Source organism: Lagopus leucura, unplaced genomic scaffold (genome assembly GCF_019238085.1).
Source record: "Lagopus leucura isolate 7727_CA_CO unplaced genomic scaffold, USGS_WTPT01 138-6_obj-0_obj, whole genome shotgun sequence".
NCBI lineage: Eukaryota > Metazoa > Chordata > Aves > Galliformes > Phasianidae > Lagopus > Lagopus leucura.
In genome coordinates this window covers 1-27,021 of record NW_024966328.1, presented here as the reverse complement: position 1 = coordinate 27,021, position 27,021 = coordinate 1, and the positions used below count along the sequence as shown (strand labels likewise).

At 48.6% G+C, this 27,021-nt stretch overlaps 1 protein-coding gene across 2 annotated transcripts in view; it reads right to left on the bottom strand.

Annotated features, from left to right (window-relative positions):
* CCDC12 (coiled-coil domain containing 12) overlaps positions 1 to 26,896 on the bottom strand; it is a 37,223-nt gene extending 10,327 nt beyond the window's left edge. For both annotated transcript variants that reach the window (XR_006182631.1, XM_042893082.1), the window contains exons 1-2: positions 26,766 to 26,896; positions 5,260 to 5,330 (exon numbers count right to left, since the gene is read on the bottom strand). Coding sequence is in view for 1 of the 2 variants with exons in the window: in XM_042893082.1 (XP_042749016.1) it covers positions 5,260 to 5,330; positions 26,766 to 26,888 (194 nt within the window). In the remaining variant the exon portion in view is untranslated. The remainder of the gene's footprint in view (positions 1 to 5,259; positions 5,331 to 26,765) is intronic.
* Positions 26,897 to 27,021: the final 125 nt, after the last annotated feature.

Here is a 27,021-nt window from a genome sequence, read left to right as displayed (position 1 = left end):
CTTGCTTGAGACCACACAGCCTGGACAACAATTTCCATTTCGTCCTTTCAAGAGCAACCACGGCAAGAATTTCATTTAATTTCTCAGCTTCTCCAAATTCCACTTACTGCTGGGTGGTCCTGAGAAGCACTGTTTGAACACGTCGTGAAGGTACTGCTACAGAAGACACAGGTGAGGTCCCAAAGCCTTGAAGAAGTGATGATTTAGGGGACCATCCCCCGCTCCTTGTGCCACGGCATCATCAACCTCCAGGAGCACTGCGAGACTTACTGTGCAGCACTCATCCATCCTGGTACAGATTTCATTTCACAGACCCTTCTTTTTTACACTCTCCATTCCTGCAGATGGCTCTGACATCTGTTCCTGGATATCTGGGAGCATCCCCTCCTGCTGCAGCCTGCCTGGGAGCTTCCCTACAGCTGGGCTAGCTCATAGCAAGATCCATACATCTCCAGGCTGCCTCTTTATGCATGGTGACCTTTCTAGAAGTCTGCAGGGCAATCTGTACCTCCTCCAAGTTAGAAACAAATAAGTAATTTCCACACCCCAAGCATTTGGTGAAGGCTCCCTTAAATCATCCTGCAGCAGGATCGAGGCATCTCCATAGGACACAACACAGAAGTCCAAAGCTGTTGTTTGATAACGGTGTGAAGCCCTGGATTCCTCACTTGGGGCTGAAAAGGAACAAGCAACAAACAGAGGCAGAGAGCAGTGGCTCCCACCAGCACCCACCTTGCGTGCTGCTCCTGCTCAAATAGCTGAGCGTGTTGGAGCACATCCTGCTCCTCGAGTGGCTGCTGAGAGGCACTCGAGGAATGCCAAAAAACAAGCACTTCTCTCCAAGCCCCCAACAGCTGGTTTCTCAGGAAGTGCTTCTCGGGGCCGTATCTCTGGGTGCTGCATTGAAGAAAGCTGCAAAACACTTGAAATGCAGGCAGGTGCCACGGGGCTGTCTGGCCTCCCACGCAGCTTTAGGAGGCACATGAGCATTTTCCAGGCTGTATATTTGTAAATGTGATGAGGAGAAAGCCTACACTCAAAGTTGCAGAACAGGACACAGCACCAGGAGCTTGGTGATGGGCCCTGCAGCTGGCACAAGAGCTTTGTCCATACTTTATGGGGCTTCTCCAGCTCCTTCAGCTGGTGGAAGGTCAGGAGCAATCTGCCATCCTTGAGGCTCAAGTCACAAAGAGGTCCTGAAGGTATTTTGGGAGCACCTGGGTGATTATAGGATGCTGACATCCCTTTTGTTGGCCTCGAAACAGTGCTGAACTCTGCAGCTCTGCCCTTCCTCCTTCTCCAGCCCATGAGCATGAGCCTCCAGCATGATCGAAGCTGGGAGGCTCCAGCTTCACCCCTGGCCACCTCCAGCCCTGGCCCCTGCCCTTCCCTGCTGCAGGAGAAGCACCTGATCCCTCAGTGACACAGAGTGACAACACAGCCTGACTCACCATACAGCTTCCACATCAGCCCAAGTCACAGGTTTGGCTGCTCATGCAGATTTCTATCAATAACACCACATTGTCACACACATGTCAAGCTTAGCCTACACAGACAACTGCTTTTACCCATACACTTATTTTTTAATCTCTCCATACCACAGGATGTATGGAAGCTCTGCACAGTGGTTGTCCATGCTCCCGCCTTGCTGCCCTGCCAGGCCAAGCCCAGCACATTCACTGTTGTATTATTTTTTTTTATGCCAACACTGGAAGAAAAAGCCTTAAAAACAAAACAAAAAAAGGATTGATCTGCCCCATGACATTCCTCCTATGTGGGAGAGCCCACATTTCCCAGCCCTGCCTCCCCCTCCTCCTCCTAGCACTTCACCTCTGCAAGCAGCACTACATGGAGTTGTAATTTTAAAGGATGACTGAGCATTGAAATACCTGCAGCTGATTAACTGCAGTTTGCTGCAGCTTCGTTTTTAGTTAAAAAGAAGATTTTGGGGTCTCCTCCTCCCTCTCCAAGCCCTACCCTGCCTATTTATTGACATTTTTAACATCCCTGACGAGCTCTGCTTGCAGAACTGTGGCTGAACTTCAAAGCTCAGAGCAGAGCAGCTCATTTTTCCTGCAGGAACCAGGCAGAAGGGCCGAAGTCCATCCACACCCTGCAACAGCCAAAGCTGATGGCAGGCTGCTCCACAGCAGGAGGCATTTCCTGGTCACTGGGTTGAGCAAAACTGGTTAAAAAAAATAATAATAATAACCCAAGCTCTTAGCAATTACAGATATAAGCTCCCCTGAGAGGCAGATGAGAGATATCCGGAGCTGAAATTGCTGCAAGCAGATTGCATTTTTCACAGAGGGCCTCGTCAGCACTTGTTCCTGCGGTGGTATCTTGTAGTGTGAAAGATAAAAACAAGGAACAAAAAAAAGGGTGGGGAGCTTTGAGCAGGTCAGAAAAAAACAACAGGAAGCTGCTGAAAACTGTTTTGGTGCATTGGCAGCAAGAAAATATTCGGTCGTGCCTGCAGTGCAGGGTGTGAAGTCCAGTCCCCAACATGGGCTCAGCCCTTCACCAACATCTCAGCTAGGTGAAAACCAGCCCTAAAGCCAAGCTGCAAAGAGGTGAAGCAGCAGGCAGAGCTGTTCCTGACCTCAAGAAAGTCAGAAACCTCTTCCAGGTCATCTACATAGTCTCTACAAGTCTCTACATATGGGCCACAAGACTACTTATGGGTTTCAATGGCCTTGTGTGCGTGGTGGTTTTCAGGTTGAGAAAGCAGCAGAGCCAGCAGGGAAGGTACACTCAAGCTACCAGAGCCCTTTGTTGCTCACATTAGCTCAGCTTACCTTTCATCACCAGCACACAAGGCATTAGTGCAGAGCAGTTCCCTATTTCAAAGGGTTGAGAAAGCTCAGCTTTGCTACCAGGAAATGAAAATCTAAGATGAAATCAAGTTAGCAGCTTGCTGGCATTCTGCTTAAAAACACACATCCAATTTCAGCAAGAGAGAAAGAGCATTCAACAAGGACAGCAGAAAGCAACAAAGTCCCTAGATGGGATGGAGTTCAGTTGTAAACCTAAGAATTGTCTCAGCCAAATTTGTGATTCAAACATTTCCTGCAAAGCAGATCTTGCTCTCATTTACCTTGCAAATAGATGTTGAGATCCTGACAAAACACACAGCAGTTGGATAGAGCTGCAGGCTCCTGAGGAGAAATTGAGCTGGAAAGGGAACTTTTTGCCCCAAAAGTTGCTGCCCTCCCTAAAGGTGTTATTCCCACATATTGTGGATGCCCTGCACCCACATCTGCATCATGGCATGGTACAAGGCTGACTGGAAATAGAAGGTTCATACCCAACAATCTCCAATCTCTATAACCTCACTGAAGCTTCAGGGCATCTCCCACAGGCAGAAGAAGGCTTTGCTGCAAGAGGAGAGCTCACCAGTGTGCACATGTTAGAGGAAATGACCTCCCAGCTTGGCAGCAGTGATGCTGAAGATTTGGGATGACACTGCATCACCTCTGATATGCTTCAGGATGCTCAGCAGTGGTTAAAAAGAAGCATCCTCCATGCTAAAAATCAGTCCCAGTGGAGAAAAGGATTACTGTTGGGACTTCAGTGACCAATTCACACTTCCAGCTTGGATGCAGGAGTGTCACTGCTAGCTTGGTGCTCCCCAGCAGAGAGCCATGCAGCATATCAAGTGGCAGGGCTGGAAAGCAAGAGCTGATGATTCATTATTCATCATCGTTTCCAAGATCTTTAACACCTCTTACAGCCTAGACCTTCCAGCACAAAACCCTCCAGGTGTGCCAACGGTAAAAGCTCAGCTTCAATGATCAATCCAGAGTTTTGTTCTCTCCCAAAAAGAAAATGGATGCTGGCAGTTTGGAGAAAGCTTGCAGCTTCTGCTGAGAGTTATCCCCTCAAGCAGGGGAATAGATTCTACTCCACTTTTTCCCCACAGCAGCAGCTCTCATGCACAAACAGATGCTGTGATGAAAAACAGCAATGAGGAAAACCTACATCCCAAAAGTTTTAAGCAAACCTCACCCCCCTGTTGTCTCCAGAGCCGACCTGATAGCATCAGTAGAAACAGGAAACCAAGCGCAGTCAGCTGGTTCCGACAGGAGCAGCACCCTGCCTGGGTTGGCTTTGTGCTCACATTTTCCAGTGACAAGAAGGAACAGCAGTGAGCTGCAATTAAACAGCCATGTGCACATTGCAAAGCCCACAGGTCTCTGTTCACAGAAAAAAAAAAGTGCACTTTCCAAACCACGCATGTGTAAGTGACAGAAAGCACAGCAGTGTGCCTGTGCTGCCATACAGAGAATCCTGGGCAGGCTGAGAGTTGGGCAGAGAGGAACCTGATGAGGTTCAACAAGGGCAAGTGTGGAGTCCTATGGCTAGGGAGGAATAACGAGACACATCAGTACACGTTAGGAGCTGAGCTGCTAGAAAGGAGCTCTGTTGTGAAGGAGCTGGGTGTTCTGGTTGACCAGCAGTGTGCTGTGATGGCCCAGAAGGCCTGGAGTGCCTTGCACAGAAGCATGGCAGCAGGGTGAGGGAGGTGCTTCTCCCCTCTGCTCTGCACTGGTGAAGCCACATCTGGAGCAGTGGGCCCAGTGTTGAGCTCCCTGGTTCCAGGCAGACAAGGAACTGCTGGGGGGAGCACAGTGGAGGGCTGCAGAGACAGGGGGGGCCTGGAGCATTGCCTGGTGGGGAAAGGCTGAGAGCCCTGAACCGTTCAGCCTGGAAAAGAGAAGGCTGAGTGGGGGGGATCTGATCATGCTTATCAGCATCTGAAGCGTGGAGGCCAAGAGGATGGGACCAGGCTTTTTTCAGTGCTGCCCACCAACAGGACAAGGGACAATGGGCACAAAGTAGAACACAGAAAGTTCCACACAAACATGAGGAAGAACTTCTTTACTTTGAGGATGACAGAGCCCTGGAACAGGATGGTAGTAGAGTGGTGGTAGATGGTAGAACAGTGGTGGTAGAGTCTCCTTCTCTAGAGATATTCAGGGGACTTGGACTGGATCCTGGAAATGGCTCTCCAACTGAGGGGAATCTGAACTGCATCTGTCTTCCAGGTGTTTCTGACACAACATCACCATGCCCTTGCAACACCCTGCTGTAAGCCAGCCAGAGCATTCTCTTCATTCCCCTATCCCAGACTATTTGCAGCAAGTTATTCACACCAAAACGAAACAAAAACTGCATTTTTGAAGATCCTAATCAGCAAACAGGTGGGCTGTACCTGAACAATATACGAGAGAGAAGTCAGAATAAATAAATAATTACCTGTGCCTGACATTCTCCTCTTCCTCGTCTTCTTTGAACTGCTTGGCCTCAGGTTCGCCACTGTTCTTATTCTGGAAGGATGAGAAGTTATGTGTCAGCCTCAGCCCCTGGAAATACCATGGAGCAAACAGGAGCCCAGCACAGGAACCCTCCCCATGGCAGGCAGCAACACACGGCCTGAATGGCTCAATTAGGACACCTTGAAATTAAGCCTGCCTTCCTTTTTCCTCCATTTCGCCTGTCCAAATAGAGTGATAAACGTTAGAACTGGCAAGGAGAATCAAATCCTTCCCTCAGAGGCAATCACACCATTCAGCTTTGATATTCCCCTTATCACTGAGCAACTGCATCAATTCAGGGAGAAAACAACGGGCTGCAATCAGTGACAGAGCTCAGGAACCTCACCCCACCTCCGCACTGAAACCTCGCAATAAAAGATGAGCTGAGAGATGGGGCCACCAGGCAAGGCAGGGGAGAGCCAGCAGTACCCTCAGGAGAGCCCACAAGTACCTTGTGGCCATTTTAACAGGCTGCAAAACAAACTGACAGAAATCAGAGAGTGCTCAGCACTGCAATGGGTCTGATTTCAGCCCCTGAAACTCTGTGCTGTAACATAACCAGATTTCTCCCAAACAGCACAGCAAAGAAGCACATTTTGCACCATCCATACTCCACTAGCAGCTCACCAGTCATGCTACTAGCTCTATTATTACCCAGACAAGTACTGAGCATTAACAATAATGAGTTCTGTTTGGCCTCCCACTGATGAACCAATTCCATTCAACTGCTGAACAAAGTTTATTCGGTGGCAAACATCTACCCATGCATTACACAGTACATTGCTATAGGGAAGGCAATATAAAAGCTTTAAAATTCTGTTCTGCAACCTGGGTAAAAAAGAACAGACAACACTGGGAGTGGAGTCAGACTTGGTTTGCTTTGGGCTCATCGGTGAATGGAGCTGTTCAGGTTCAGCTCCTGTCGGAAGTGCAAGAGAAACGGTTCAGCCTTTCTAAAAACAAAAGGTCATTCCTACCATCAATATCCCATTCAGTTTACTCTCCCTGTTTGAATGCAGGCTTTAGATTTTCCGAAGCCCATCCTAACTTCCCATCACTTGTGCAGCCATTGCTTGTTCAATGAAGAGCTCTGCTGAAGGAAAGCAAGGGCAGCGTGCAGTGGCTTCTTGCTGTGAGCTCGTGCTACGCCACACTCAGCCAATGTTATTTCAAGGTGTGGGAAGTGCCTTCTTTCACTTTCTCATCCCTTTCATCTCCTCACACTCTGTACACACACACGTTCAGCCTACATCCTCCTCATTCTTGTTTGTATTTTATCTGCAAGGTTTATAAGCACATCCTGAAATACTACAGAGACATTTGGCAACAATATTCACGCCAAGCAGTGGCTGTTCTTCCCACCACAAGCCTGCATGTCCCACAGCACTGCGTATCTTTCTTTTCCCCATAAGCTGAAATAACTTCTTATTTCCCCCTCCCCAGCCATAGCGCTTTACACCTGCTCTTGCTGAACCTCATGAGGTTCCCCTCCAGCCCATCTAGGTCTCACTGAATGGCAGCACAGCTGTCAGGTGTGGCAGTCACTCCTTCCAACTTCACATCAGCAGCAGCATGATAACCATGAACCAGCACGGCTCAATGTAACACTGCATCTCCAGCTCATTCCTCGCACAGCTGCCCTCTGAATTTTGCTCCCTGCCACCCACTGCTGCTGAGGAGGCTCTATCAGACAGATCACAATGAAAGCACAACACAGATGAGGTCTGAAGCAACCGTCTGAAGTCAGGCCTCCCCCCCAGCACAACAAATTCGTTCTGCCTCCTCATTTGCAAAGCTGGCTGGAAATGAGATTTCAGTTTCATAGCACGGTGATGAAACCCAGCGCTAAGCCACAGGGTAGAGTGAGAAACGTGACCAGGGGAACCCCAGCCTCTGTGCAAAGGCAGTTTGTCACAAGAGTCACCTATATGGGTTGGTGTGGAAAGGCTGGATGGCTGCTGCAGGGCTGGACGGCGGCTGCCCTTCCAACTGCCAGCAAAAAGCTCAGCATTTCCAGCTGCACTCAGTCCCTATGCACAGCTTCTTGGGATGCCTTTGAACTCACGCAAGCTGAGAAAAGGCAAAGTGGTGAGATAAGGGAGGCTTACACCCAGTGCTGGGTGCAGGGAGCCATTGTGGGTTTCTAAATGTACAAATTCAGGCTCTGAATCCATAGCTGGTTCAAAGCAATCCTCATGTCTTTACCTAGGAGCACGAAGGGAAGATCCCTCTTGGCATGAAGGCATGATCCCTCCTTCCTCGCTTTCTCTCCTAAAAACCAGCAAAAGGCTGGAGTCACCAGAGCTCAGTGTATAAGCAAGCCAAACTCCAACAGAAAGAAAAGCGTGCAAATTCTTAAGGGAACAGCTACCTGAAATCCTTGGATCTGCATCTGAAGTGTTTCACACCATGACTGCTCTCATGCACACAGCCAGCGGGCACAGCTGTACCTGCCCATCTGTTCCAGCACAGAGACAGCTCAGGCTGCATTCACCACAAATTAACAGGGTTAAGGTGTTAAGCTTCCCTGTTCACAGCCCCTTGTCTGAGCACAGCTGAGAGATGGCAGTAGCTAGAGGCTGAGTGGGGAAACAGCATTCCCTGGGCATTCTGCATAGTGCTGAATGACAAAGCCACTGCTGCAGGAGCAGGGGAGCTTCGGGGTGGGGATGCAGCACAGCAGCCAGGGCTGCACCAACAGGGAGCACAGAGAGCTGGAGGGCAGCAGAGCTAGCAGCACGGCATGGGACTCAGCTCCACAGCCATGTGCTGTGTCGGATCTCATTACCACAATCATTTATTGATACAGACACAGGCACTCAGATGCATCTTATCTCACAGCTCTGTGTTTCACTGCCACCCCAGCTCTCTCCTTTCTTCTCTGCCCTTAAAGGATCGGTCTGACAGCTCAAAGGACTTCAACACAGCTGCAATGTCTTTGGGGTTCTCTGCTGTTCTTGGAGACCTGCCCCTTTGCCATCCCCTTCCAACCCTGCTGTCCAACAGCTGTGTCACAGCCTTCATTTCTTCAGACAGGAAGCACTCCTCCTGGCACAGAGCTCAGCCTCATCACCACCTCCTGCTCCAAGCATTTTAAAGCATTTCCCTTTGCTCGCTGGTGGTTGCTTCTCCCAGGTTTGCACCAATTCAGCTTTCACCGCTTTTCGCTTTCTACTTTTTCTGATTTAAAACCTCAAGGCCAAAAAGGGAGCTGAAAACAACCCCCTGGTCGTTTCACTCTCACAATTCCTCTTTTCAAGGCGAGGTGTTTGCTACCAGCTGCACCTCCCAAGATTGGAGACCCAGCCGCGCTCTGTGAGAGTGTTTGCCTGCAAACAAAGTCACTCCCACCCTTCAGTCTCTGCAAGGAGACGGTCATAAGATAAAGCTCCAACATTAAGAAGCTTTCTCTTGCTTGGAGTCTCCCAGCTATTTAATTTGCAGACATGGCAACTGGCAACCCCTGCCCCGTAGCTACCAACCTGCAGACTTCTGCTTGCCCGATTCCCACTCTTCACAAAGAGCTCTGAGATGAAAAGAATCTCATCCCCTGCCTGTTCAAGGCATAAATCCAACAAGATTTGCATCAGATTGTACAAAGGAGGGTGTCAGCTGCCTCCTCCAATACCTGCAAGGCACAGCAAACTTGACAGGGGACAAGTTAGCAGCCCAGGCTCCCAGCAGAACAAGGGTGAGAACTATGTGATGCCTGCCAGGCTGAGAGCCTGGGTCCTGCACAACACAAGCCATGGTGTTTGGTCAGCATAGATGCATTGGTTTGCTTTCCTCCTTGCCAGCAGCAGGCAGAACAAGGAACACATCTGATAGCCTCATGCAGTCAAGATGGATGCTGACAGCTCAGTAGAAGCACTCTGTAAGCACAGACAAGCATTACACATAGCATATTCATCTTCCCTCCAGCAAAACCAACCCTACCTGCAAGAAGCTTCTGCTCTGAGCAATCAGAGAACGTTCTGAGAAATGCTAGGCTTCCCCCTGGGCTTCAGCACATTATCATGACTTTTCCCTTCCTGGTAGGTGTCTTCACAGCCCTTTGGTTCATTCTCCCATAATAACAAGGGAAGCAATTTGCTTTGCATCGTGTTTAAAGATTTAAGGCCAAAAGGGATGTTCAAGTTGCCTAGCCTGACTTGAGAACACTTCTGATGTGGGAAGTCTCACCCAGCCATCCCTCCTCATCCCAAAGACATCAGGAGGAGCAGCTCTCCTTCCTGCAGCAGCAAGATGAGCAATGGGAATACTGGGTACACAAGTCACAGGCCCCCAAAGCAATGCTTCTGCTGGGTGACAATCCTCCATTGACAGCCACTGAGCAATCAGTATCAGTTACTTGTTTCAGAGCTGTAATTTTGCAGCAGCATGTTGTGCAATACCACTAATCCTTCACTAAATCACATTTACATGACAAAAATGACACTCCCTTTTTCCTCACTCTCCATTAAATGCATTGCAAATCACTCTTTTCATCCTTCTGCTCCACACTGACAGCAAACTGCCTTCACCCAACTTACTCATTTATTTCTAAGCAGTGGTGTTTTATTAGCACTCTTCCAGTCCTTTGAAACTTATCCAGTATTCAGAAAAAGATTTAAATCAAAACACAGCAGGCTAACAATCTCTTCAGCTGATTATTTTAGGATTCCTGGGTGCAAATTACCTACAACTGCTGATTTAAGTGTTTTTGCTGGATGTCTAACATCCTCTCATCACGCTGGTCTGGAAAGCAGCTCATCATTCCTCTATGAGGCAACCGTGTCACTTAACCCCTTCCCAAATAACACTTGATAAAGTCAAGCTTGTATTTGTTTCTTTCTTTCCCTTCCAATGTCTTTTCAAAGTCTCTGTCTGAAGGACTGCTTCCCCCTCTGATCAGACCTGGCCTCTCTCCCACATTCCAATAACCATACTGCAATGGTCTGATACCTGCCTGCATCTTCCAGCACACCCAATCTCCTTTTCCATTCCCCTCCAAGCCTCAGAAGAGCTGTTCTTCTGAAGCCCCCAGACTACTCAGCTGACCCTGTGCACCCACACTAAATGCAATCCAGCAAACCTTCAGCAACCTTAAAAGTCAACACAATGACCTCACAGTTTCTCCTCTTCCCAGAGAGGAGGGAAGATGCCTACCAACTTATTTTCCACAGGGATTGACCAGATTACTAAAGACCTCCTTATCTTTCATCTAAGGTCTGGTTGCGTTATCATAGAGTGGCTTGGGTTGGAAGGGACCTCAAGGATCATTAAGTTCCAACCCCCCTTCCATAAGCAGAGCTGCCAACCTCCACATTTAATACCAGCCCAGGCTGCCCAGAGCCCCATCCAACCTGGCCTTGAATACCTCCAGGGATGGGGCATCCACAGCCTCTCTGGGCAGCTGTTCCAGCACCTCACCACTCTCACAGTAAAGAACTTCCCCCTGATACCTAACCTCAATCTTCCCTCCTTCAACTTAAAACCATTTCCCCTCGTCCTGCCATTATCAACTCATGTAAAAGTTGACTCCTCTCCTGTTTGTAGACTCCCTTAAGTACTGGAAGGCTGCAGTGAGGTCACCCCGCAGCCTTCTTTTCTCCAGGCTGGAGAAGCTTTGGAGGAGTTCAGTAAAGATCAGTGCTGGAACAAAGCAGGGTTTGACCTCTCAGTGCTCAGCCAGCCAAGCTGGTGTTCAAAGCAGCCCTTCCTCACTTCTCATTCAGCACCCAGGTCTCATTTTCATTATGAAAACATCACCCAGGTACCAAGCATTCACCTTTTTCATGGTTACAACCATGGTTTTCCTCAATTTCTTCAACCTCTGCACATAGTGGTCAGGTCAGCTGCACAGTGAGGATTGAGTCACAGTGTCCTGCTAGGAGCACGGCACATGCTGGTACTCTGTGCTTTCTGCTCGGCCAAGATTGCAGCTGAGATGTCCTTGAAGCCTGGCAAGGTAACCATGCAACCTCAGTGCCCTCTCAGGATGTTTAATGCCAGCAGCCCTAAGAATGAAAAAAGCTACGTCACAAAACACTCTGCACGTCACCAAGGTTTCCATCAGTGATAAAGCTTAAAAGTGAATGTTAAAAGGATCTAATCAAATTGTGCAGCAAAAGGTTCTGAACATAAAAATGTCTTTACAGTATATTCAGAACCTGAGATTCACCAGTGTTTCTCAAAAGCTGTTTGGAAGCCAATTGCTCACAGCAATCTTCATGGTAACTACATAAAACCAGGCCTGAGCTCCTCTGACCCTGCAGCTTTTTCCATAGTGAAGCTTTAATCCTGGTTCAGCCCCAGCTGGTTACTATGGGAATGGTTAAATCAGCACAACTTCACGTGAGAAACAAACACAAGGAACAAAACTGCCTGAAAATTAAACACCTTCTTTCATGACCTCGTTGTGGCCTTCCAGTGCTTGAAGGGAGCGTATAAACAGGAAGGGGAACGGCTGTTTACGAGGGTGGATGGTGATAGGACAAGGGGGAAAGGTTTTAAACTGAGACAGGGGAGGTTTAGGTTGGATATGAGGAGGATGTTTTTCCCCCAGAGGGTGGTGAGGCACTGGCACAGGTTGCCCAAGGAGGCTGTGGATGCCCCATCCCTGCAGGCATTCAAGGCCAGGCTGGATGTGGCTCTGGGCAGCCTGGGCTGCTGGTTGGTGACCTGCACACAGCAGGGGATTGGAACTGGATAATCATTGAGGTCCTTTTCAACCCAGACCATTTTATGATTCTACGACAGTGCCTCCAAAATACAATTTTATTACTTTTTTTTTTTTTTGCAATCTATAATTACATTGTTTATGCAGCAAGCAATCGCAAGTATTTCCTCCCTTCCAATAAGCCACAATAACACTGAAGTGGCTGTGGTTTGCTGTTCAAAAATACACCCATTTTGACAATTTCAGACCCTGTGTGTTTGCACTTTGAGTGTGGCTCTTAGCCAGCAGAGCTTGGTGAATATTTCAGGCAGCAAACTGCTGTCCCCCATGAGATCGGTGTCACAAATGCTCCCCCGAGACCAGAACCACAAACCTTGTATTGAAGACAGCAGAGCAAAAACATGAGTCTCACAGTTAGATGCAGAAAGCTTCAGCAGTAAGAGCACTCCATTGCAAAGCTGGAGCCCTCTTCCAGGCAATGACGAATCAGAAAATTGCACATTAACTTCTCCATCCCAACACAGGAGGAACATTGCTTCTGCTTCCCATGATCATGAAGGTTGGAGAAGAGCACCGAGATCACCACGTCCAAATGTCAACCCATCACCACTATGCTCACCAATCTCCTACCAGGTACATCTCCGTAATTCTGGAACACCTCCAGGGACAGGGACTCCACCACCTCCCTGGGCAGGCTGTGCCAATGCCCAATCATTCTTCCCAAGAAGAAATTCTTCCCAATACACAACATGAGAAGCAAAACCCAAGCACGGCTGAGCCCCAAGGTGCACACACTCTACTAAGCAGCACATGCTTCAGATTAATTCTGGACCCTTCTTGAGTTTAAGGTCGTAACTCATTCTCCATTCTCACTCCATTATTTTTCATGGCACTGATCCACATCATGGCAACACCAGATGCTGCTCCAGCATTGCTGCCACCTTCCTAGGGATGTCCATGCACCCTGGCCTGCATAAGGTGCTCACCCTTTACTGGGAGCTCTCTCCCAATCTCTATGCCAAGTCCTACCAGCCCCAGTGCCAGGCTTTCCTTCTTGTGTGTGCATGCTCACGGCAAAGCTACATCCCTGTGGATTTACAAAGCATCTAATAATTGATATTGAGAATTAAAGCAATGCTTTGAGAATGTATGAACCTGAAGTCGCTCCCCAAAAGGAAGCCTCCACCAGAATCGTCACCTCAAATATTCATTAGGGACAACTTAGTATCTTGCATACAATGGCACTGGAAACCATCCATCCTCTGCATGGATACAGGAATGCAATTCAAGTGTCTGGAGACGCTTGAGCAAAGAGTTACTGCCCAACTCCTGGTAACAGAAAGTTTTATGGAGTTTACAGAGGAAGCACTCAAGCACTGCAGCTATCCCTCCTGGAACAGCAGGGCTGGCACCAGGAGGAGAGCCCATCACAATTCATTCTGCCAGCAACAAAAACCCCTCCACGTGAACCGAGTCTATCAACTACATATTTGCACGGCTCCTCAGCAAGAGCTGCTGATGTACAGCACCTAACACTCAAGAATCATCAGAATCTCTCCAAACAATAAAGCCTCTTAACTCCAGAATTAATTCTCCCTGTTTGAGTCCCCATCACGTCATCTTTGCTTGCTCACTATGCGACCTTTCTACTGCACAGAAGAGGGGAAAAACCTTTAAAAAAGAAACAAAAGCACCTATTAGTGATATTCAAGCTACCTGTAGCAGGTTTGGACAATGCTCCAGTTATCTTGGAGAAATTGATAGGTTTTTTCCCCGATGAGGGAGGGAAGAGAAAGCCAGGAGGGCTGGCCTGGAGTTGAGAGACATTCCAGTGGGTTAATGTGTCACCTCTGTTGTTCCAGAACAAAAGCAGAAGCAAAACCAAACGCTACACATGAGCAGTTTCATTTCTCCCAAGAAGCAATAGAATCAAAAAAGAGAGAAAGACCACAGCCAGGCTCATGCTTATACACCAGGACCCTGCTGAGGGAAGAACATCCATGCATTAATCTTTCCAGTTCCATATTTATACCAAAAAATAAAATAAAATCAGCAGGCATTTTCACAAATGTAAATCACAGCTTTGCACACGCTAATTACGCAGCGCTGCTTGGGTGCAAGACAAACCTCACTCTGCATTTTTGCAGTTGATGATTAACCTATTTTCTGGAGTCTTGTTTTTCCCCTTCATAAATTAAACAAGAAGGCCATGGAAAAGCAATGCCAGCAGCACAGGCACCACTCCCCAGCCATGGTCTTCCCTGCACCTTGCATCTGACTTTGATCTTGCAGGCAGAAGAATGCTGGGGGAAATACACTCATGGAGATCACCAGGACCATCCTTGTTAGTCTGATAAATTGCTTGGAGGGCTACAAGGGTACTAAACGACGTTTAAAAGAAAACATTGCTATTACTGAGCAGCAGCCTAATGTACAGATAGCTAAAAGATGGCCCAGCAACACACAGACATTCATTCACGCTCTTCACGACACGTTATTCCAGCAATGAGATTTTAATTTCCCATCCATTAAATTAGGGTGTTTCAGTACTACTCCAGAGATATTGTGAGGCTGAACAAGCACAGCCTTATCAAATACTGATGACATAGGAGGTGCAACCCAGGTTTTCACATCTAGCACAGGAGTAATTGGGCATAGCAGGGACATGAGCTTTTAACAACTGTAGTTCTGTTCCATGCCCCATGCAAGGTCATGGTCAATGGAGCCCCTCTAGCCACGCACATAACAAAATGCTGAACTGAAAAATAAGAGTTTCTTGCAGATATCCTGGCACAAAGCTTTCTGAGGTTGTTATGGGGCAGTGGCGAGGCCCCCTGTGTCCAACACAACAGCTTATGGTCCATAACTTGCCTGGAAATTCAGTTAAGGGAGATTCTGGATTTGGATGGATGCTCAGTTCAGGGTCTCAAGGTTTTAAAGAAAGGTATATGGAAAAATGGAGCTTCTGCTCTTCTCCAAATTCCTCATATAGCCACAAATGAGCTGAAATCACATGGGAACAAAGAAAGATTCCTCTCCTACCTGCATCCAAGAATAAGGCTGCAGAATGAAACTAACCCACTGCAATTCCCCAAACCAGGCACAGGCTGGTAAAAGCTCAAATCGTGCAGAACAAAGTGTTTCCTTCTCCCATACACTCCTGTCCACCTGCAATATTTGATGCATTGTACATAATGGATCAATACTGTTCTCTTCTTGCTGGAGAGCTTTTAGTTAGCCATCTGCTAGCTTCTCTATCGCTGCTATCAACTGCAGCTTTAAGAGGGTGGGTTTAAATTTGACATCAGGAAGAGATTCTTCACCATGAGAACAGTGAGCTGCTGGCACAGGCTGCCAGAGCAGCTGTGATGCCCCATGCCCACAGTATCCAAGGCCACGGATGGGGCTGTGAGCACTTGGGCTGCACAGGGGCTGGGCAGACTCTAAGGTCCCTTCCAATCCAAACTGTGCTGGGATCCTGCAATAATCCCATCACATTCCATTACTTCTACGTGGGTTCTGGTTTAGAAAAGAAACAAGTCACCTTTCCAGTACACCAAGCCCAGCCCCACCTGCAGAGAAGCCCAGTTCCCACCAGCTCAGCTCATACTGCTGCCCTCCAAGGTGACCATACCACCACCACCCATGTCCCCATCCAGCCCCATTCATTTTTGCTGGCCACACCTCACCTCGCCCCATGGGAAACCACTTCAAGGACTTGCTCTCCCACAAGCCCTAACCCAAACAAATAGAACAAAAGGAGACAAAAAAAGCCTCTTAGCTTCCTGAACCAGCTCGTACCAGGGTCACACACAGGCTATCAGCTGGAAAGGTACAACAGGTCATCAGACCAAACCCAAAACCCACAGTTTCACCAACGCACAAAATCCAGTGCTTAAAGGTGGGCATCCTCCCTACATGCCAGCTCCAGGAACCAAAGCAGACAGAAACCAAGCATTTCATATTCCTGCTGGGTTGGTTTCCACCCGATCCCATTGATCTGAAGCTCAGTTCCCCAGCCCAGCACAGGACCTAGCAGAGCTGGCTGACATCTGCACAGAAACATCTTGGGAATCAGAGCAGAAGCAAAGAACTTGCCTTTATTTGGCTCCCTTGCATAAAACCTGGCAAACAGTGCTCAGAGGAGCCAGCTATTACTATCACTGTTTGTCACAGCAAGGAGCTGGGAATAAGCAGACATGAATTTTTGACTATGCACATTCCTATGGGAAACAGATGCACTTTCCTATCCCAACAAGTGCTCCTCGTTCCACGGGGCTGACAGCAGAGGTGTGCAGACAGAACACTGCTCAGCTTCAGGGCAGGACAAACAAAGTGAGATCTTGAGAATGCACTGCTTTTTTAGATTTCTCTATTCACAGAATCATCCAGTTAGGAAAAGACCTCCAAGATCACCTAGTCTAACCACCAACCCACCATGCCAACCACGTCACTCAGTGTGACATCCACCCTCTTCTTGAAAACCTTTGGGGATGGTGACTCCACCATCTCCCTGGGCAGCTTGTTGCAACAAACAGCTCTGTCTGTGCGTAGCAGGAAAGAAAGAGCTGCCTGCAGTTTGCCTTGCCAAGAAGCACTTCCAGCAAGCTCCAGATCCCAGATAATTGCAGAAAGGCTTTGGTTGAAAAGGAATCTCAAATGTTTTCCTGTTCCAACCCACTTGCCACAGACAGGATTGCCAACCACTACATCAGAGAACGGGCCAGGCTGCCCAGGGCACCATCTAACCTGACCTTGAACACTTCCAGGGATGGGGCATCCACAACTTCTCTGGGCACCTCACCACAAAACAGTGCCCAAGCCCTGCTCACCCTAGAGATGAGCAACAGTTCCACAGACCCTGAGGCAGCCTGTGGATGACCTGCTTCTCTCCACGTGGCATATTACAGCAGTGCCTACAGCAGCTCCAGAGACAAGAGGGCTGAGGAGTGTTTCCCAAAGCCATCCACCCGCTCCCAGCTGCCTGCCTATTTGTGCATTGCTGGTGGAAGCACGATCATTTTGTCTGCAGGCTTCCATCTCCAGCCATTCGAGCACTGCAGCGATAGTTTATTACTTTCCTAATAAAGCCTGAATAGAAATGAAGCCTTTGTAGCCCTAAGTGTGTGCTTTATTCTCGCTGTAATAACCTTACTACGTTCTGTTTCCACAGCAACTGTTTTCTCAGCCACTTCATCCCTCTGCTTCCAGGAACGCAGGCTGCTCACTCCACTGACATAAAAGCCCAGCAGAAAGCACGAGGAGGGCAGCAAGCCAAGCTGTAGGGCCACAGACTGTCCTGGACAGGACTGTGAACCATTTGGTCACTCATTGGCACTCATGAATTCACCGACCCCAGGAACAGCAAGGATGTGACCTGCAGGAAAAGGAGCGAGAAGGGGAGGTAAATCTCTTTGGTGCAGTCCTGCAGAGGAAAACGTCAACCCTGTGGCCTCCCTCCTGCCTCCCTCGTGAGCCCATGCAGGCGTGGAGAGGCAGGGAGCCACAAACCGAAAGCAACGTTGAACAGAAACAAAGGACTGGGTGTGAGCCAAGCTGATTTTTTCAACGTGATGCATGACACAGCCACAAAAGCTTTAGTAGCAGCGTGGGGATGCAAAGAGGAAAGCAGGTGGAGGTGCTTCCTTCCCCACCACACGCAGTCTGAACGCTGCAGTCCCATCGGGAAGGCTCCCGTTTTTCTCCCTCTGGCTTTTCAAGCTCTGCTTGAGGCTTTCTGGCCAAGACAGCAAAATAACAGCTCTGTGGTTGTCACACTTGTTTGGTTTCCAAGGGCTTAGTGGAAAGGCCCCTGCCCTGCTCAGGTCAGTCCATACATTACCTCGCAGGCCAGGCTGCTCCATACAGTGTGCCGCTTTACTGATGGCTCCCTCTGGAAAATGAGTGGCATTCCCTTGTGCCACGACAGTAGATATTCTGCTCTGAAAGTATAGGAACAGCCAGGCCATTTAAATGGGAGATTATCTCAGAGGGGATCCCTGGCGTTTAGCTGCAATAATAATCAAACACTGCCTGAGAAGAGTTTAATAGCTGCAAAGCTAAACACAAAAGGAGGAAAGCCTGCACGTCCATGGTAGCATCTATCCACGACTGTAAAAGTCTCTTTGCCTCTTCTCTTCGTGCCTTTACACAAAATTCCCCACAGTCCCAAGCAGTGTGGATCCCTGCAGCACAGCTGAGGATGCATAGCTGGAGCCAAGGTATCTCCCTACAGGCACTGCTGCTGCTTCCCCCCACACCTTGCTTTGCACAAAGCAGTGGGAATAACCTGAAGCTGCCACGCATTGAAGCTTTAGGCACAAAGCCATAACTATCCCAAGAGAGACGAGAACAAAGGCAAAAGGAAGAGTAGTGTGTCTTGTCATACGTGCTGCACAAGATCAAATTGAAAAGAGCCATCTGTGTGGGTAAAATCTGGATATTTACAGCATTTTCTTATTTCAGCTTGTCCTTAGCTTTTGGCTGGCCTTATATCTCTGCGCTGCTTTCACTATCAGCCCTGATTACACCTTCCAAATGCCTTGCTGCTAAAGGTCACTTGATTATTGCTTATTAAAGTGTCCTTTGCAGCTGCCCCAAATCCACTGAGGAATGCACTTGCTGCTTAGATCAGCTCTGGAGCCTCATTTCTGAGCCATGACTGCAGCTTAAGGGCTGTCTGAAGTTCAGATACGTTACTTTTCCCGTCGGCATTTGTATTTCAAATCATTTTCTTCCAGTTGAAAACACATTACCCTTGAAAGGCTCCCACTTTGTGCCAGACCAGCTGAATAGCAAGAAGATTTGCATTTGTTGTACTTCTGGAACAGAGGGCATCGGGAAAACAAGCATCAAGCCCCAGGTGGAAAAAAAACCAAACCACCTAAATGAAATTGTGAGTTGTCAAAGGAAAGAAAAGCTTTGGAAGCACCCAAAGAATCCAAAATGGAATCAAACACTTACATGGAAATACAAGTTTCCAACTGGCCTTTAACTACATTATTCTTTTTCAGCAAACACCCCCTTGAATTCAACCACCATTTTAAAAGCTTAAGAGCTCAGGACCACGCTTAGGACTGACCCAGGGGGTGGTGATGCACAGGAACAGGTTGCCCAAGGAGGTTGTGGATGCCCCATCCCTGCAGGCATTTCAAGGCCAGGCTGGATGTGGCTCTGGGCAGCCTGGGCTGCTGGTTGGTGACCCTGCACACAGCAGGGGGTTGGAACTGGATGAGCATTGTGGTCCTTTTTAACCCAGGCCATTCTGTGATTCTATGAAGCTTCATTCCCAGTAACAAGTGTTCTTTCAAGAAGAGATGCCAAGGGAAATTCCTGCAGGAACTGCTGTAGGTTTACATTCAGCAGAAGCAGGCAGGACTGCTCTCCTTCTGGATTTGTCTCATGGGTAACTGAAGTACCTACAGAACAAGGAATTCAGGGATGAGTTCATTTATTTGAATGTTAAATGAGATTTCCCCAAAGGAGAGCTTACACATGGTCTTCCCCAGCCACATTCCAAGCCAGTGCCACAGAGCAGCACATCCCTCTGGAGCTCCCACTATCAGCTGGAGATGAAAAGAGGCTCCATGTCACTCAGCATTTCCAAGGAGCCATTCAAAAGCTTGAGTAAAAAAAGCCATAGCAGGAGGCACAGCTGGGACTCCAGTGCTGCAGATTAAAGGAGCCAAGCTTTCAGCACCGTGGTTGGTGTTGAAAAGGAACAGTTAATCGTTTTTCCTTTTTCCATGGCTTGAGATGAAAAGAGAAAAATTATGTAAAAACCCTCTGTCCATTACCATGGCAATGCAAAAGTAACTCAAGATTAACGAGCACCAGGGAAAATTGGAGCTTATCGACTTTCTGCCCCTTCCTGCTGCCTCGGCCTGAGCACTTCACACTCAGCTGCCTCCTGCTCTTCATGGAGGCCCAACGCTGCACCTCACAAGCTGAATTTCCATGGGGAAAAAAGCACTATGAAACCTAAAATCTGGTGGAGAAAAGCAGAGGAGCAAAGCGCCTCTGAGCACATCCATGGAGCTCAATTCACCCAGCCAGCTCGCAGCCGAAACCTCTGTTCAGTGTCACAAAGGCAGTTGTAGGAAGTTTCCTCTCAGCACTGTCCCTCACCACCCAAATGAACACAATAGCAATGTGCCACAGCATTTCCTCTCGTTTCAACAGCAGGAATTATTTCGACAGCTCCAACAGAAGAGCAAAGCCAGGTTACATGCAACGGCCAAGACAGAGCTCACCACCACTCCAGTATCTACAGCTAAAAATAAGCAGCTGCAAGGAAAGCACTCTGCTCCTTGCAAGAGATAAGGTGTGCACTTCTTTATTTCACTAATTCTTTGCTCTGCTGGTGCTATGCAAAATGCCCTTCAAATCCTTTACTAAATATATATACACACAGACTTCACTGAAACTAAACTCCTAAGCATTTAAGACACTGCATGAGTGTATTCAAGCCAAAAGAGAGGCCTGAGATCTTCCCTCTCCCCTCCCTTGAGCTGGACTCAATGATCCTTATGGGTTCCCTTCCACACTGCACCAGAGTGTCCATCTAGCTCCAAAGCAGCAGATGTGGACACATCAGAGTGCTGGTTTCAAGGGCAACCTGTGGGTAAGCATTTCATAAACACAAATAGCTGCAGTTAATTATCAACTAGTTTAGCAGAAAGTTGCTGGGTTTTGCATGCTAAGGTGTGGAACTGCAACAATCCTCAGCTTTCCAGATTCAGAGAGGTTCAGGAAATCAGGCTTCTTTGTGTTCTGCTTCAAAACAGATCCTTGGCTAATGGTAAGAAACAGCTACTTACCATTGTATTTCACGTCTGTAGAGTGAGGTCAAAGCTCAAAAATCAGCGAAAAGAGGGGAAAAAGTCCGAGAAACATAATGTTCTAATCTGCTTTTCAGCCATTAGGCAAGAAAAAAAGATATAGAAACCAGCAGATAATCAGGGTTTACTACACAATACAAGGATAAAGCCTCAGCTTTAGGTGATATCAGCACAACAAGCCTCGGGCAAACAGCATTGCCAAACCAGTTCAACACAAACCTACATTCAGCAGAAGTCTTCATTTCCCCCACTGCTGCCCCTCAAGAGCTGGCACTGCTCGTTTCTCACTCCCTTCCAAACCAAAAAAACCTTATGCCGGGAAAGACCAACGTCCCTGCATGACTTCCACAGAGCTCCCAGCAAAAAAAAACTTGGTGGGGTTTTCCTGTTCATTGAAGGCAGCAGTGAGAACACCAGCCAAGCCTGGACGGTGGAACTGGTCGGCTTCAGAGAGCTGTTCAAACATTCCAAACTGGCAAAAACGTGCACAGCTCTGCTCAGTGCTGCACAACTTCCCGGCTCGCTTCCTCTTCCCCAGCACAAAGTTTACCTTCATGACAACTCCCAGCAGCTTTTCCCATGGCTTCCTGCAGGCTTCCAGATAAAGGCTGCTGGGTTTGTTTTCCCTCGCTTCGCCTTCCTCTGTTTCAGATTTGTTTGGGTGTAACACAGGGATGGACAATCCCAGAGCTGGCAGAACTCTTTGAGATTCCTTCCTAAATCACTCATCCCAAAGCCAGCCTGCATGACATCCTGACACCCAGGGAAGAATCCAAGGGCTCCAAAGCATCAAACAAAGCCTTGCTGCCATCCAAGAAGGTGAGACAGATATGGAAACTTGGGAGCAGCTGCTATGAGACATTCTGATCTGACTTAGGGAGGAGAAGGAAAAAAAAAAAAAAGAGGAAAGCTTGCAAAGCAAAGATTACACTCAATTTGAAACTATATTTCTTTGCCAGAACAGGAAGTAATATTCTGTATGCCAACAAGTCAGAGCCACAATGTGATTACGTGCAACTGAAAGCCAATTCAATTTAAATTTAGGAAGGAAATGACCTCTCTGATGCTGTACCTGATTCTGTGTATTACCTTGCAACTGCAAACTTTGCTGTTGCCAAGGCTGTGCATTTAGTCTGGAACTTCAGCATCACCTTGTGTGCTATTTTAATCACATTTATATAAGCAAACATCAACTGACACGAGCCTCACGTGGAAATTATGCCCAGAACCCAAAGAATCCCAATTTTTATGGATTAAAAAGAACATTTCCTGGCAATAAATAAAAACACAGCACACAAGAGGATGCATCAGGCTTTGATACGCTTGGTCATTACCTCATTCATTTCCTCACTAATTGGGAAAAGATGAGCATCACCTTCAAGCCAACACTGAGTGCACCGAGTAATTTGCAGAGCAGAACAGGAAGAGGTTCCTTGTTTGACCTCAAGCAACGTGTGAATTGCAGCACCTGCCCTCCTGAGAGCCCAAGCACTGCAGCATCAAGGCAGGAGAACAGCAGCAGTTCCCATCTTCTCCCCTTTCAGGGTTTGGGGGCTGCAGAAGGCATGGGAAAGGCATGGGAAAGGCACAGGTGGTTTGAGGACAGCACTTGCAGGCAAGATGATTCACAATGAAATCCAGCAGCAACTCAAGTCTTGCAGAAGGGTTTTACAAGGACGCATCACTGAGCAATAAGGCAACAAGTGAAATTCAGAGCCTGATGTACAGCAATGCACAGGGGGTAAAAAAAATATATATCATTCTGGCAGCACTTACACAGGGAATGGGTCCCCCAAAGAGTCTTGCTGTTTGGGAGGTGCTGGGACAGCTGAGGGGAGCCCCATGCAAACAGCATGCTCAGTGCTGAGCAGCAACCAGAAAAATCACATCAGGATGGCACTGAGCACTCATATGTGTGCAGCCAAACAGTCTGGGGAGTAAGGAACGCAGTGAGGAGAGGTGGGATCTTTTACATGGAGGCTGGTGGAACTGGGAAAGAAAGTAGGCATGCCCTGATAAATAAAACTAGGAAATGGTGTGCCAGCATTGCAAACCAACACAGCCCCCACATCCTGAGCACCACACACAGTCCCAGAGCCCCTCTCAGCAAAGGGGCATCTCTGAAGTCAAGAAGATACACAGGAATATCATAAAGACAGTTCAGAGATATCTGTGTATGAAGACAGAGCCCACAGACCCCAATTTGAATCTGGAAGAGAGATGAACAGCACTGTAAGATCATGAAGACAGAACAGCTATTTCATGTTTCTCATTAGATCTGCAAAAGGAGCATCCCAGCTCCTTTTTAGATGAGAGTTGTGAAAACTCTCATCTAATGGGTTTAACAGGTGTTGTCGGGTTTTTTTTTTTTTAATTAAACTGCAGAACTCTGTCTTGGGATGCTGCAAAAGCCAAGTGTAAGCAGAGACTTAAAGGGCTTGGATAAACTCAGCAGGACAAGTCAACCAAGTGCCACTAAACACAACACATCTTCAGTGGGACTAAGGAAGTGTCTACCTTCCCTCTGTAGGAACTCACTCCTCTCTGCTGCAAGCGGGCTGCTTCTGGCAGTTAGGAGCTCACCCTGTGGATCCTGCCTCCCCTGGTCCTGCTGCAGCAGCAGCCACCTGTTTTAGACTCTTCTGAAATAATTCAGAAGGCTCTCAGCCACCAGCTGATCCCTGTCAGCAAAATCAAGAAGTCACTGTTTAGCTCACACTCATGATGACCTAATGTGGGCTTATTTACCAGGATACATTTCTCAGGAAGCTCTGCTCCCTCTAAACTTGCCAGAAGAAAGGAAGGAGCCTTTTGTTTCAGTAGCTTTTCTTCCCAGTGAGGCTAAAAAGGGCAGCATCCCACTTTGCCCCTGGCCTGTCCACACAGCTTCTATTGGAGCTACCAAACCCCAAAGGAAACAGACAAGACACCCTCCCACATTACTGGACTAACCCTCATCAACAAATTGAGGATGATGTGGCAGAAGGGGAGCAGAGCTCACACCTTATTAGCCTGAGAGAAAAGAAATAAGCAACACAAGGGCTTGTAGAGACACACTGAATCACTGCAGCCTTCCTTGGTACCACCGCTGAGGCACTGACTGCCAAGTTTCTCCCATTTGCTGCATTCTTCTTTCATCTGCAGTAAAAATCCCTGTTTTGAAGTAACAAGAACAAACATCACAACAGGACAGAGACCCCAGAGACATCACTGGGGCTCAGCAAGAGGGTTTGGTCACACAAGAGGTCGGTCACCAGGAAAAACATGGCACAAGCATCCCCACCACGCCTGCTTCTCTGCTCCTCCCATCCCCGCATCCAGGGACAAAAGGCTTCACTCCAGAGCACGGTGTTGCTCCACACCATCTTTTCCCCTCAGAAAGCCCTGGTGCTCCTCACTGATCTGCAGTGAACCCCAAATCCCACCCCCTCCCCCACTGCTTGCATCCCTTTTATCAAACCCTTTCACTCCAGAACCCCTTCCTCACACTGAGGATGCCCTCTTAACCCATTCTCTGTAATCTCCACTTTTCCCCTCCTATCCCAAGCTCCCTCACTACTCCTTCCCTACAGTCATCCCTTCACCCTGCTCTCCTCCTTACCCCCCACGCTCCTAAAAGCTGCCTGGCCACCTCACACAGCCTCAGTCCCACTACCACTTACAGCTACACTCCAAGCACCCTAGCAAACCGCCTGCACCAAACACCATGATTTTCCCCTAAACACAACACAGCCTCCTTGCACACCCATCCTCTGCACCCCACAACTTGAACCCTCAAACCACAGACCCAAAAGCTTTTCCACACAATGGAACACAAAGCCTTCTATGAACAGCTCTCTTTACAAGGAGCCGCTGCATCTTCACCACTTGTGTCTTCTTCTTGCTGTTGACACCCCAATGAACAAGTGGCTAATACATCTTTTCTTCCTAGACACCAAACCCTCCTCCTTGCCTCAGCATTTTCCGTCATCCCTCTCCTTATCTCTTTCCTTCTGCTCCATGTCCACCTGTCCCCAGGGTGTCATGGCTTCCTGCTCTCAGTGGCACACACAATCAAAGAATCATTAACACTGGAAAAGAGCCCTAAGTTCATCAAAGTCCAATCATCAACACATCCCCATCACCCCACCACGCCATGTACCCCAGTGCCACATTTCCAACAGTTTTTGACCACCTCCAGTGACAGCGACTCTACCACTTCACTGGGAAGCCTGTTCCAGTGCCTGACCCACCTTTCCTCCCTCCTTGTTCCTCCACTGCTGATGGAGCTCTCCCAGGTCTCCATTTCTCCCTCTCCTATTTACAGAATCATTAAGGCTGGAAAAGACCAGTAAGATTATCTAGTCCAACTGTCAACCAATCATTATTATGGTCACTAAACAATCTCCCCAAGCATCACATATCCACCTCCAGGGACAGTGACTCCACAACTAGAATCACAGAATCACAAGGTTGGAAACGACCCGCAAGATCATCTAGTCCAACCGCCCTCCCATTACCATTGCTACCACAAACTAAACCGTATCTCCTCATCCAGACATCTCCTGAACACTGCCAGGGACAGCAACTCCACCACCTCCCTGGGCAGCTTGTTCCATTACCTCACCACTCCTCCTGAGAAGAAACTTTTCCTCATACACAACCTGAACCTCCTGTGGCATAACTTGAAGCCATCACCTCTTGCTTTATCTACCATGCTCAGTGGTAGAGTCCTCGGAGAAGCTCCGCAAGCCTTGTTAATCACAGAATTGACTCCCTGTTATGAGGTTTGTAAAAGCATTGACACTTCTGAGGCTTACTTTTCTTGGAGTAGGGTGTACACAGGCCTCACTCAGACTTCAGCAAAACAGCTTATTTACATTCCTCCTTATTGTATCTTCACCACTTGGTGGTCTTCCTGCCATTACCAACGAATAAGTGGCTAATCATAGAACCACAGCATCATAGAATGGGCTTCATTGGGCTCCATCAAAAGAGGGGTGGCCAGCAGGGACAGGGAGGTGATTGTCCCCCTCTATTCTGCTCTGCTGTTGTGAGGACTTATCTAGAATACTGCATCCAAGTGTGGAGCCCCCAGTACAAAAAAAGACAGGGAGCTGTTGGAGAGGATCCAGAGGAGGCCACAAGGATAATCAGGGGACTGGAGCATCTCCCCTGTGAAGACAGGCTGAGGGAGCTGGGCTTGTTCAGCATGGAGAAAAGAAGGCTGCGGGGTGACCTCAACGCAGCCTTTCAATAGCTAAAGGGAGCCTACAAACAGGAGGGGAATCAACTCTCTGAAAGGGCAGATAACAGCAGGACGAGGGGAAATGGTTTTAAGTTGAGGGAGGGAAGATTTAGGTTGGATGTCAGGGGGAAGTGTGAGAGTGGTGAGGTGCTGAAACAGGCTGTCCAGAGAAGTTGTGGATACCCCATCCCTGAAGGTGTCCAAGCCCAGGTTGGATGGGGCCCTGGGCAGCCTGGTCTGGTATTAAATGTGGAGCTTGGTGGCCCCGCATGTGGCAGGGGGGTTGGAGATTCGTGATCCTTGAGGTCCCTTCCAACTCTGGCCATTCTGTGATTTTGTGAAAGAATGGCTTGGGATGGAAAGGACCTTATGGATCATTAAGTTCCAACCCTCTGCCACACGCAGGGCCACCAACCTCTACATTTAATACCAGACCAGGACCCCATCCAACCTCCCCTCGAACACCTCCAGGGATGGGGCACCCACAGCCTCCCCAGGCAGCCTTGTACCACAGCATCACCACTCTTCAGGAAAAAAAAGTTACTCTTAATATCCAACCTGAGCCTCCCCTGGCACAATACGAACCCACCGCCCCCCACGACGGATCCTTCCCCCCCCCCGCCACCCCTCGACCCTCCCTGGTTACAGGCCGCAGCCAGGCCCACCTCTACAAGCCGTACCCCGGAGCCCAGCCGCTCCCCCGTCCCTCCGCCTCCCACCTGCATAGCTCTCTGCCGCAGGGCTCGCAGCCTTTCCTGCCTCCGCCGCGCTTCTTCCTCCAACCGCCCCAACACGGGCTCAGCCTCCTCATCCTCCACGCTCCCTCCGCCGGGCGCCGCCATCTTGTCTCCCTCCCTCCCTCCCTCCCCCCCCACCCCCGCGCGCGCGCGCGGCGCGCGGGGGGGGGGGGGGGGGGGGGGTAAAAAAGGGGGGGGGGGAGGGGTGTATTTGGGGGGCACCCTTAAAAATTCAACA